This window comes from Oncorhynchus masou, chromosome 21 (assembly GCF_036934945.1).
Source record: "Oncorhynchus masou masou isolate Uvic2021 chromosome 21, UVic_Omas_1.1, whole genome shotgun sequence".
NCBI classification, from domain to species: Eukaryota; Metazoa; Chordata; class Actinopteri; order Salmoniformes; family Salmonidae; genus Oncorhynchus; species Oncorhynchus masou.
The window spans coordinates 7,590,895-7,604,084 of record NC_088232.1 but is presented as its reverse complement, the minus strand read 5'-3'; the positions used below and the strand labels follow the sequence as shown (position 1 = coordinate 7,604,084).

General features: G+C 39.6%; 2 protein-coding genes across 2 annotated transcripts; both read right to left on the bottom strand.

Moving 5' to 3' along the window:
* Positions 1-2,306: 2,306 nt before the first annotated feature.
* LOC135507744 (sialic acid synthase-like) lies at positions 2,307-6,532 on the bottom strand. Its single transcript, XM_064927359.1, has 6 exons — positions 6,283-6,532; positions 5,067-5,282; positions 4,125-4,224; positions 3,759-3,913; positions 3,287-3,553; positions 2,307-2,922 (listed from the first exon to the last, which is right to left on the bottom strand). The coding sequence occupies exons 1-6, from the start codon at positions 6,412-6,414 to the stop codon at positions 2,713-2,715; spliced, it is 1,080 nt and encodes a 359-aa protein (XP_064783431.1). The 5' UTR covers positions 6,415-6,532; the 3' UTR covers positions 2,307-2,712.
* A 153-nt stretch (positions 6,533-6,685) lies between these two features.
* Positions 6,686-13,190, bottom strand: LOC135507743 (sialic acid synthase-like). Its single transcript, XM_064927358.1, has 6 exons — positions 12,976-13,190; positions 12,340-12,555; positions 12,122-12,221; positions 11,800-11,954; positions 11,262-11,528; positions 6,686-10,203 (listed from the first exon to the last, which is right to left on the bottom strand). Exons 1-6 carry the CDS (start codon positions 13,105-13,107, stop codon positions 10,000-10,002), a joined length of 1,074 nt encoding a protein of 357 aa, XP_064783430.1. The 5' UTR covers positions 13,108-13,190; the 3' UTR covers positions 6,686-9,999.

Here is a 13,190-nt window from a genome sequence, read left to right as displayed (position 1 = left end):
GAAGTTGATCGTGAACAGATCAAGAAACTGACAGACTCCATGGATGGAAGGCTCATGACAGTTATTGAAAAGAAGGCTAGTTATATTGGTCACTGAAAGGCCAAAAATGTTATTTGTCATTGTGTGTTATGTTGCCCTTACTCTAAAAACGGAAAATAAACAAGTTGGGAGAAATTATTTTTGTAATTTAATAATTCTGCACTTATATTCCCCTGAGAAAGACAACTCACTTTTCCTTTGTTAAACATTCAGGTTTGAGGTTCAATAACATTTGATTGACTGAGAGCGTAGTGTTTGTTCAACAATCAAATTAATCCTGAGGAATACAATTAGTTTAATAATTGTGCACGCAATATATATATATATATGACATTCATTTGTAGGCGATTTTGATTGTTTTTCTCACCACTTTTTAAATTTTGTCTTAATGTTTTTTGAACGTAGTAGGACATTGATTTGAGTTGCTTTGAGATTCTTGTTGGCTTGGTTGTTTACTTCCGTAGTGTATTTTGCTTGCAATTTGTTTGTGAAATGCTGTATGATGTACTCATAAATGAAATGAAAACAAAATAATTGTAATTTGGCATGGTGTCCATATGCATGAATTTTTATAAAGCTGCACCATTTTCTCTCCACCCCATTGCAAAATGTATAGAACTGTAGGAAATGTAAATTCTCTCTCAACCGTCAAGAGGGGGGGACCACTAAAATGTTTTGCCACCACCAACAAAATCTCGTCTAGGACCCCCAAAAGGCTAGAGCCGGCCCTGCATGGATTACAGTTAGCGGTAAACCAGAGACTGGTACCCAGATTATATTGAGATTTTAGGTCAGTTGTCTATTTTCTAACAGTTTTGCGGTGTTAACGTCTTTTGAACCAGTTTTGCTCACTGGGATATACAGCTCCTATGGAAAGTATTCAGACCCCTTGAATTTTTCCACTGTTAGGTTACAGCCTTACCCTAAAATTGATTGATGAGGGGAAAGAAAACAAAATCCACACATCTCATAATGACAAAGCAAAAACAGGTTTTTAGAAATTTGAATATTTAGTAAAAATAAAACATTTACATAAGTATTCAGAGCCTTTACTTTGAAGCACCTTTTGCAGCATCGAGTCGTCTTGGGCATGACGTGTCAAGCTTGGCACACCTGTATTTGGGAAGTTTCTCCCATTCTGCTCTGCAGATCCTCTCAATCTCTGTCAGGTTGCTGCACAGCTATTTTCAGGTCTCTCCAGAGATGTTCGATCGTGTTCCGTCCAGGCTCTGGCTGTCCAGGCTCTCATGGTCAGCAAGTCTTTGGGTGCCCTTTGGCAAACTCCTAGCGGGCTGTCATGTGCCTTTTACTGAGGAGTGGCTTCTGTCTGGTCACTACCACAAAGGCCTGATTTGTGGAGTGCTGCAGAGATGGTTGTCCTTCTGGAAGGTTCTCCCATCTCCACAGAGGAACTCTGGAGCTCTGTCAGAGTGACCATCGGGTTCTTGGTCATCTCCCTGACCAAGACCCTTCTCACCCGATTGGTCAGTTTGGCCGGGTGGCCAGCTCTAGGAAGAGTCTTTGTGGTTCTAAACTTCTTCCATTTAGGAATGAGGCTACTGTGTTCTTGGGAACCTTCAATGCCACAATCTTCCCCCAGATCTGTGCCTCAATATAATCCTGTCTCGGAACTCTACGGACAATTCCTTCGACCTCATGGCTTGCTCTGACATGCACTGTCAACTGTGGGACCTTATATAGACAGGTGTGTGCCTTTCCAAATCATGTAAAATCAATTGAATTTACCACAGGTGGACTCTAATCAAGTAGTATAAACATCAAGGATAATCAATGGAAACAGGATGCACCTGAGCTAATTTGAGGCTCATAGCAAAGGTCTAAATACTTATGTAAATAAGTTATTAATTAATACATTTACAAAGTATAATTTATTGATCTTTTGTTTTCAAATGGATTCCTGGTAAATCTGGTTGAGAGAATACCAAGAGTGTGCAAAGCTGTCATCAAGGCAAAGGGTAGCTACTTTAAAGAATCTCAAATATATTTTGATTTGTTTAACACTTTTTGTTAGTACATTATTCCATATGTGTTATTTCATAGTTTTGATGTCTTCACTATTATTCTAAAATGTAAAAAACAGTAAAAATAAAGAAAAACCCTGGAATGAGAATGAGTGTCAAACTTGACTGGTACTGTACATAAGGTATGTTTTCACTTGACACTCAATTGTACCAGAATTATCACAAAATAATATAATTGCAATCAAGGAGTGTGATTTCGGATGAAAAAGGTAAAGATGACAATCATTAGTGTTTGGCATTTTGTATTTGACATTTTTGTAGTGAAATCAATTGTGCAATTAACAAAAATGGCCATTTCATTTATACATGAACAGTTAAACATTGAATTAGAATGCAATCATTTCAGCCACTACTGAACATAGTTTGTATTTTCTCTTCTCTTCTTAACTAGGCACTTGTAGTCAAGTTTGAATCATTGAATGTTTGTTTCCATCTAGTAAAAAAACATGAAACCAGAAAAATAAAACATGTCGCTGAGACTTCTAGGCCTCTAAATAATATCTATATTATCGATGTTCCCACAACCACCTTTTCACTTTTCTCAGCCTGTAAAAGTGCATTGTGTTGTTTGGCATTGTGGTTAAGGTATTACAATGGTTACAGTAGGCTATTACCAGGGTGATTACACAACTCAGCACTCGATCTTCTTGCCGTAGCTTTCGACCACGTCTGGGGTGATACTCTCGTCCTCCTCCACGTCCTCTGTGACGGACTTGCCCACCAGCTGGTAGATGTCTTCGGGGGGAACGCCCTTCGGCTCGCCCACCTTCACCCCCAGCATGTCCATACTCAGCACAGTGCCTTTGGGGATCGCCACCTTGGCCACCACTGATTTCCCCAGCTGGAAGAGGACACAATGAATATATTAAAAGAAGTTCTGACATCCTTTCCTGTTTGAAGCAACATTATTGGGCCCAGTACTTGGGTATAACAACAAACCAAGAAACCCTAAATATCAAAGATCATAAAGCCTATAGGGTACAGAGTTTTTCCAGGTCAGATGACAAGGGAAAAAAAACTCCTAGCCCTAACACACACCCACCCACCCCTGAATTGGAATAAATGCTTAATAATGTTTGTAAAAATAAAATACCCCATTGTCTTGCATCAGACTGCCATTAATCATTGCAGTTGGCCGTCAGGCTATGTGGTAAGAATAACATAATCTGTTGGAATACAATGAAAAGTGCCCATCCAGGAAGTACCTTATCGTGGCATGGCTTCTCACAGGGCAGCATCTGCTTGATGCTCGTCCCCAGAGACCTCTCCACCAATCGGATGGCTTTCACCAGCTCTGTCAGCTCAGAGGGCTCCAGAGAAGCTTCGTGGTCACTTCCCTTCCAGCTCTTGTCCAGGGTCACATGACGCTCAATGACCTTTGCCCCCAGCGCCACTGCTGCCACGGAGATGTGGACCCCAGACTCGTGACCGGAATATCCGATGGGAATATCAGGGAATTCCTTCTGGTATTCCTATGAACAAGATTATGGGTCATTTTCCTGCCTCGAAACACGTATTCTCCTTGGATTTAACCTTAACCACAGGCTAGCACTAATGTTCCATTGATTTATAACATAAATAAGATGCACCGTGTGTTTAGGGGTGACAAGGTTGACAGCCAACTTTCTGATCTTGCCTGAAACAACTCCTTCGTTCAAACTAATGAAAAACTCTTACTGCGATGACACGCAGGTTGACATCTTCCGCCTCCAATGGGTAGGCACTGGTGCACTGCAGGATGCAGAAGTTCTGATTGTGTTTCTTGACTGTCTGGTAGACCCGTCTCATTGTCTCCATTGACTGCATGCCACTGGACACCACCATGGGGCGACCTAGCATTAAACATCAAAGAGATTTGAGATTCATTTCACCAACAAACAAAAAACGCTTTGCTTTATCCTCGATATTTAGATTTTTTTTACTACACTTTCAGGGGTATAAAGTAGACCAAATAATCAAACTACCTCAGAGGCTAAAATGTTCATTTTTACATTTAGCAGCCAAAGACAAATATCTATCATACTGTAAACTTTAATCACTGACCCTTTTTAGCAGTCTTTTCCAGATAGGGAAAGTTGTTGGTGTCCCCTGAACCGACTTTGAAGAAAGGCACATCAAGCTCATGTAGAAACTCCACAGCCATCTAACAAGAGATACAACAAATAACAAACAAATAACTACAGTTTTCATATGCATTATACAGGCCCATTCAATATAGTACCACAGGAGTCAATAGACCCCAAAAAAGCCTAGCAGTCAAACAGGGAAATGGTTCCAATCGTTTTTCCCCCATTCATTTTTCCCCATAGGGGATTTTAGTAACACTTAAAATAAGGGCTGAGTTTCATGTAGGATTAACCTGGTGTGCCATTTTGATAACTGTAAATCTCTAGGACAAGGTGACTTATCAATATATTTGCCTGTATTTACCCCACAAAAATGAAATGCTAATTAGCAGCTAATGTGGCTATCATAAAGAACTACAAATGCCATGAGTCGAGGCAAAGATAAGAATCTCTGGATTAATTTACTAATGTTAGCTAAATGTACCAGTGAATAAATTGGCTACACTTCTTTAAAAATGTACAATCCTGTGAACTGTCTTGTGCAAGTTTTAAATTGACAATATCTGTCAGCAAAGGTGTCACTTGGAGACGAAGTTCAGGAGTGCAGGGATTTGTCGTTTTGCATGACGTCTACTTTGATGCTATTTAGCATTTTCGAATCTGAGCGTAAATAGAGCTGAATATGTTAATAAAAGTCACCCTGTCAGATTGAGATTTACATGGTTATCAAAACATCATGCCGGGGTAAAGATACAGGAAACACAGCCCTTATTTTAGGCGTTTCTAAAGTTCCCTATGGGAAGAATGTATTGTGAAACAATTGGAACCATTTCCCTATTTGACTGCTAGATTTTATGGGTATTATGACACCTCCACTATGGGGCTCTATGGGCCAATTCCACATCAACATCATTCTTACCTCATCCATTCCTGAAGCAGTAAAGAAAATTCCAACCTCCTTTGCATAATTCTGCAGCTCTAAGTATTGTGTATGACTGAACTCAAGGTGACGCTTGTGCTCTCCGTATGTCTTTCCCCAGGACTGTTTGGAGGTGTAGGGACGCTCCAAAGCACGCTTGTTGAACTTGTACTCAAGTTCACTCTTCTGAAACTTGGCGCAGTCTGCCCCACAGTCCTGTGAATTGATTTCCAATATGAGTAGGGTCACATAGTTGTAAAATGTGTTACCAATGACGATGAGAAGGGAACCTTGTTTCAAATCTTCTCTCATTGATTGAGACAGGTGGGTCCACACCCCAAAGTGCCACATGCCATGATGACACTCACCTGTCTCGAACAATGAGAGAAGATTTGAAATAGACAAGATGGCGACAAAGACATTGTTGGATTACTCATGGAGCAAAACATTAATACATTTAAACGCATCACCTGCAACTGGACACTGACATTTTAGAAGTTAGTTGTTTGGCTGAATCAAAAACAAAGATAGTATTGCCAAGTTAAGGTTGGTTGAAATGTCACTGTGCTACACCAAACAGTACCCAACCTGTAACTCAGGCAAGAAAGGCATTTCACTGTACTTGTGCACGTGAAATTAAAAAGCTTAAACTTGACTTGAATGGATACCAAAAATCTTTGGTTAGATCACATAATGTAAATCTGTAGCTTACACAACCACTGCCTTTTCATTAAACAGTCAAATGGTGTGATAATCCAATTTGTAAGTCGCTCTGGATAAGAGCGTCTGCTAAATGACTTAAATGTAAATAATTGTGTGTATGAGGTTGGGTATCTGTTGTGCCACATCTCTGGCTCTGGTAGGAAATCCATATCCACCAATATCAATCCTTACTAAATTGACCAATATATGCCCATGGTCTCTGTCACAAATTCACTATTTTAAATACAGCCCCAGCAAGCAACAGAGCTACTGTCATTTTACAGTCCTGTGGGCACTGGAATCGATCATTTAGTCATTGGCACAGTAGCAGGGCAGTAGTTAGACAAGAAGCAGCGTCATTCAAAAGAGACTGGACTGTCAATTGAAACTGCCAAATTGGTCAATGCATTTATACTAAAGTAGCTGCTAGTTTACTAGCAAGTAAGTCAGTACCATGGTCCCCAATACAGCAGCTGGGCTAAGAAAACTGATTAAAACATGCTACTAACATTACCTTGGCCATCTTGATCATTTTCTTGGCAATTTCGATATCTCCCTGGTGGTTCTGTCCAATTTCTGCAATAATGAAACAGGGGTTAGAACCCCCAATCATCCTGCCAGGACAAAGCTCGAATTTCAGAGGCATTTTGGAAATGTGATAAATCCGGTTTCCTAAAAATGTTGTGGCGATAAAATGTTCGCTTGCTCTGAGCCAGTAGTAGAGACGGTCAGGTGCGGGTTTTCGCGGAAAAGGTCGAGCTAATTTCCACGTTGCACATCCGGAATCCACGTGGTTTCCTCTCCACTCATGTTTCAAAATAAAGGTTCTCCATTCACTCACAGGTCATTTCAGGATTCTCAAAAGTCAAAATATGAGACACTGTCATGAGTAATATTTTATTATTATTATAGGAGCAGTCAATCATTATCTGTATACATTGTATTTTACTTTTTAACACCAAATTCTATTTCACATCCTCTGATATAGAAAAGTAAACATCCACCACATGTATATAAATACATGTACCTTATATAGACAGTCAAGTCTACTATATTCGGATCTAATCTGTTTGTTTCTACCTATAAAAAAACGTTAACTTGCTTCTGACTATACATCGCCCAGTGCCATGTTCAGTAGCCAAACGTTGCAGATAGAAATGCAATGGAGCCGACGTGATTCCTAACATGCAAACCAGGCATTAAACCGTAAAGTGATGGGCCAGGTTATATGTTTGGCTAGCTCAATCTTGATGTGACTTGAATTTAAAAGAATAATAGCCTAGACTGGTGCAATATGGTGGAAGGAAACTCTCTTGCCCATGTTTACACCAATCCAAAGCTTCTTTTTTTTAAATTTAGTAGTACATGTAAGAAGAATAAAGTAGACTACCTTTACTTAAGTGAAAGACAGAGAGGGGGGTGGGACGGGACAAATTAAGTCAAGGCACATGTTATGCTTATGCAATATTGTAGAATTTTGAAACTGAAAAAAAACAATTTTTGGATGACACCCAGGTGTATTTTGTTACACCGAAATTAACATCTGTTTTTAGAGGAATGAGGATGAACAGTCCACCACACAAACCTTTTTAAAATTGTCCACAATGAACGCTTGTGATGCAGTGTAAATATTATGTAACTAATAACATTTTCAGACAGAGTTTATTAAGGTTAAACGTAAGATTCACTAACACCTTCAAATAAGGTTAATAAAAAGCAGCTGCAACAAAAGCAAAAAAAATCCACATTTAACATATTATGTTTATGTAATATTGTAGAATTTTGCATCTGAAAAACATATTGAGTGACAGCCAGCAGTATTTTGATTGTTGACAGAAATGAACATCCGTTTTTTTAATGATGCTGGTCAACAATCCACCACACATTTTTTTTTTAAATTGCCAACAATTAACACTTGTTAGGTAGTGTTGAATACTCCTGGCTCCTCGCATAGTCTTTAGACGTGACAGACTCGATTAATAAATTAAACAGTGCTTCTTCTCTCTTTTTAAACTAATTTGAATGAGGTTGCCAAGCTTCTGCTACTGGTTGCCATTGACGTGGAGCTAGTAATAGCTGGAGGCTGTCTCACCTTGACTTCATCTTGATTTTATTTAATCTCTGTTCCACACTGGCTGCCATCTTCTGACACTACAATACATTTCCTCTTGTCCTTTCCAGTAATGTACTCTAAATAATCCCATATGGTGTTTTGCCTTTCTTCATTGATAATTTGTGATGCACAAACTCGGCCTATTTGAAACATCACTATCTACTAGAAGCATTTAAAACGACGGAAGCTTGAAAACCAATGACGTATGTATACCCTGGATTGCTATTGGTACTCCCTTGTTGGAGAAGTCCTCCATAGGAATTAATGTAACTCTACAGTATTTCAATTAAATATTTAAAGGAAAAAATGACATGTATTTAAGTATGTTTTGTTGTTGTAGTGGACACAGTAAAAGTAGTACTCTCTCTAAAAAAAAAGACTAAGAAATGTTTTATATTTTTTTTTCATTTTTTATGTTTAGCTCACATAATATAATTTCAAAGTATGCTTTAAGGTGTCTAATATAATACACATGTCAAAAACTAATGTAGACATTTAAAAAATGCATTTCTATAGCTTCCAAATGAGGAGTGCCAAGATGGCTATGCCGTGGCTTCAATACAGCGCCCCCTGTCAGTAATCCAGGGTTTTATACACATCAGTGTCAAAAACCCTAGTAGTAAAAACATTTTTCTAAAGGTCTTAAATTGTAGTTTCAGTATAGTTTTAGTTTTTCAAATATTTTTCTTAATTATTTTATTACAGGTTACTGAATAGTTTTTCCAATTTTAGTTTAAGTTTTTGTTCCACTTACATGTTATTCAATCATTTCCCCCACATCTCTCGCGTGCTCGAACGCGCCTCTGCGTAGCCAAGAGCTACAGTAGAACTTGGTTCTATTTGAGATGCACTGTGTTGACTGTCGCCTCCTTATTGGGTCTCAGGAAAAAGATACAAACACACGTTGATTCTTGAAATACACGAGGAGAGATTCATTAAAGATAATTAACTAGGTTTCTCTTTTCATCTGTGGATTTATCGTTGGAGGAGAGAAACACACGATTTTGTACAACTCCGGTTCAAAATTGTACAAAGAACCAGCTAAATTAAGGAAAATATGGCATGTCAGGTAAAATAACAACTCAATGTTCATCTCCCAGGACAAACGATCTAGCAACAGATAGCGACCTAAATGTCCATGATTGTTTCGAACTGTCCACAAATGAATATAGTTTGTTCACAGTTGCCTTTGATATTTTAACCTGAGTGTCATGATCGCATTTGATGTGGATGGACAAAATCAACATGCGAATGCATGCGTGTGGCCGCTTCACCAAACCAGCCCCCTGAAATGTTGATTTCGACTATCCCCATCAGACACGTTCATGACAAGCAGGTTAAATTAGAAAAACAAACTACAGTATATTAATTTGGGGACAGGTTGAAACACACGACTCATTCACGGATATTTAACTATTGCTAGCTAATTTGCCCTGGGACATAAACATTGGTTTGTTAGTTTAAATATGGGGTCCCTTTTTTGCTGGATCTTTGCAGAATGTTTTGTTGTCATAATCTTTGCAGAATGTTTTGTTGTCATACAAAATCATGTTCTCTACTCCGACAATTAATCCACAGATGAAAGGGGAAACCTAGTTCGTTTTTAGACAGCTTTCTTTGATTAATCTCTTCTCGTTCATCTTTCAATCACCCACTTGGGTTAGTATGCTCGTGAAAACCTATGAGTAGATGGGAGAGGCGGGACTTGCAGGCATTATATAAGGGTCTGAAATGGAACCAAGTTCTATTTATCGCCTGGCTATGCCCATTGATGCGCATGAGCAGTTAAATGATTGAATAATGGGTACATTCGTTTTGCGACACCACCGCACACAACTTGGCTGTCTGGTGATACGGATCATATGTCGGATTGATAGTCTGTTACATAGCGGATTGCGGTAATTAAAGTGGCTGTTTAGGGGAACCAACACATTAGGTTTGGTGAAATAACAGCAGGTTATGAGACTGAGGTTAAAGTGAGGAAAATAATTGGGGTTAGGCTTTGCTCCAATACTGACATGACCACTGGATGAAGATGTATGCCTACTCAATCTAGCCAAAATGGTAGAATGTAAACAGACCATCAGTATCATAACAATAGTCTAGTTAACATGTTTGTCAGCCCTTGTTGTTGTAGACGTCCACCATACGTGGCGTGATGCTCCCATCCTCCTCCACGTCCTCTGTGACGGCCTTGCCCACCAGCTGACCCATGTCTTCAGGAGAGACGCCCCTCGGCTCGCCCACCTTCACCCCCAGCATATCCATACTCAGCACCGTGCCTTTGGGTATCGCCACCTTAGCCACCACTGACTTCCCCAGCTGGAAGAGAAAATAATACGGAGATGTCCTCCTACAATATGTGCTGTTGTAGGTTATACAGTACAAAGATAATACTTGATGTAAGGGAGGTTTATGACAAACATAATGGTCCTACCTTTTAAATGAATGTGAATATAACATCATTTTTGGAGAAAGTTATTATTACAAATATTTGTGTGTCTCAACATCAAGTTAACTTTAATGAACTTATCCTCTGCAGCAGAGGTAACTCTGGGTCTTCCTTCCCTGTGGCGGTCCTCATGAGAGCCGATTTCATCATAGTGCTTGATGGTTTTTGCGACTGCACTTGAAGAAACTTTTGACTGACCTTCATGTCTTAAAGTAATGATGCTTATTTGAGTTGTTCTTGCCATAATAAGGACATGGTCTTTTACCAAATATGGCTATCTTCTGTATACCACCCCTACCTTGTCACAACACAACTGATTGGCTCAAATGCATTATGAAGGAAAGAATTTCCACAAATTAACCTTTAACAAGGCACACCTGTTAATTGAAATGCATTCCAGGTGACTACCTCATGAAGCTGGTTGAGAGAATGTCAAGAGTGTGCACAGCTGTAATTAAGGCAAGGATGGCTACTTTGAAGAATCTCAAATATAAATATGTTTTGATTTGTTTAACACTTTTTTGGTTACTACATGATTCCATATGTGTTATTTCATAGTTTTGTTGAAAATAGTAAAAATAAATAAAAACCCTTTAATGAGTAGGTGTGTCCAAACTTTTGACTGGTACTGTATGTACATGTATTATTTCAGTTTTACATTTTTTATTAACTAGCAAAAATGTCTAAAACCCTTTTTTTGTCTTTGTCATTATGGGGTATTGTGTGTAGCTTGATGAGAGGGTTAAAAAAACAATTTAATACATTTTAGAATAAGACTGTAACATAACAAAATGTGGAAAAAGGGAAGGGGTCTGAATACTCTCTGAATGCACTGTATGTCAAAAATATACTAAATAAATATTTTCCCTTTACCATTCAAAAATTATGTCGTATTTATTTTCATTTAAACCTTCTGAGGCTAACTCACCTTGACATAGCAGGCTTTCTCACAGGGTAGCATCTGTTTGATGCCCGTGCCTTGGGCCCGCTCCACCAAGCGGATGGCTCTGACGAGCTCTGTCAGCTCAGAAGGCTCCAGTGACGCCTCGTGGTCGTTGCCCTTCCAGCTCTTGTCCAGGGTCACGTGGCGCTCCACGACTTTTGCCCCCATTGCCACTGCTGCCACAGTGATGCTGATTCCCCTCTCATGGCCAGAATATCCAATGGGAATATCAGGGAATTCCTTCTGGTATTCCTACAGTATGTCAGGAAAAGGGATAGTAAAATTCCATGGGTCAATTAATTTCCTTTAGTGGTGGCCTGAACAGAAATATGTTAAATTCTTGTTCTCTCTCTCTCTCCCGCTCTCTCGCCCTCTCCTCTCTCTCTCTCTCTCTCTCTCTCTCATTGCTGTGCACTTGACTCAACCTATGATTCCCTATGATGTTACTCTGGGGTGACAACAGATATCTTGCTGATCCTGCCTGACAACCCTTTCCTTGTAATAAACCAATGGGATGTCTTACTGCTATGACACGCAGGTTGACATCCTCAGGGTCCAATGGGTAGGCACTGGTGCACTGTAGGATGGTGAAGTTCTGATTGTGTTCCTTGACTGTCTGATAGACCCGTCTCATTGTCGCCATTGACTGCATCCCACTGGATATCACCATAGGCCGTCCTGAGGTTAAACAAAGTTGTAATTTCAACAGTAACTGACTTGACTGATATGCCGCATATTACACATGTGGACTGCACATTCAGTGTATAACTTTTCACTTTTACCACAGTCACAGGTGATAAAGGTGTAGTACATATATAACACAGTGTTAACTTAAATCACTTAACCTTTTCTTGCAGTCAGTTCCAGATAGGGGAAATTGTTGGCATCGCATGAGGCAACTTTGAAGAAGGGTACATCAAGCTCATCCAGGAACTCCACAGCCATCTGACAAAGCGAAGCGAAGCAGTTGGGATGGTCATGCATGTTTTGCTTGAAATCCGGAATATCTACACAGTCGCAGCAGACGAATTCAATAGACATTTATCATGGAATAACCTCTTACCTCGTCCATCCCAGAAGCGGTGAAGAAGATTCCAACCTCCTTTGCATATTTCTGGAGCTCTCTATATTGTTCATGACTGAACTCTAGATGGCGTTTGTGGTCACCGTATGTCTTTCCCCAGGAATGTTTGGAGGTGTAGGGACGCTCCAGAGCACGCTTGTTGAACTTGTACTCAAGTTCACTCTTCTGAAATTTGGCACAGTCTGCACCACAGTCCTGTGAATTGATGCCAACATGAGTAAAAGCACCAAACACACACACACACACACACACACAATTTCCGTTTATGCAAATCCATGCACAGCAGCAATACAGTATCAGGATCACAGCAGAAAATACCTTTCCCCTCAGTCCTGCCATTTCTGCATGAGCTTTTGATTTGAGGTTATTAAAGGAAGATTTACATGGGAGGGATGCAGGATGAATAAGTTGCTCCACACTCATACATGTATATGTGTGCCTTTCTATCCGATTCTCCCAGAGAATCTTGTCACCCAACCTATTATATTTAACTGAAGCTTGAAAATACTTTCAATGAAGACCATGTTCTGTATTCAGCATGCTTTTTGTCCATAACTGTGTCCAGGCTACCAGTCGTTATAGTCTTACAATGTCTCTTCATTTAGCTTCCATTACCTTGGCCATCTTGATCATTTTCTTTGCGATTTCAATATCTCCTTGGTGGTTCTGTCCAATTTCTGCAATAACGAAACAGGGGTTAGAACCACCGATCATCCTGCCAGGACCAAGTTCGAATTTCAGAGTCATTTTCAAAATTATAGTGATAAATTAAGTTGGTAAATTATTTAAAGTCTATGGCAAATAATATTTTAAGGATGAGATTGTCAGGG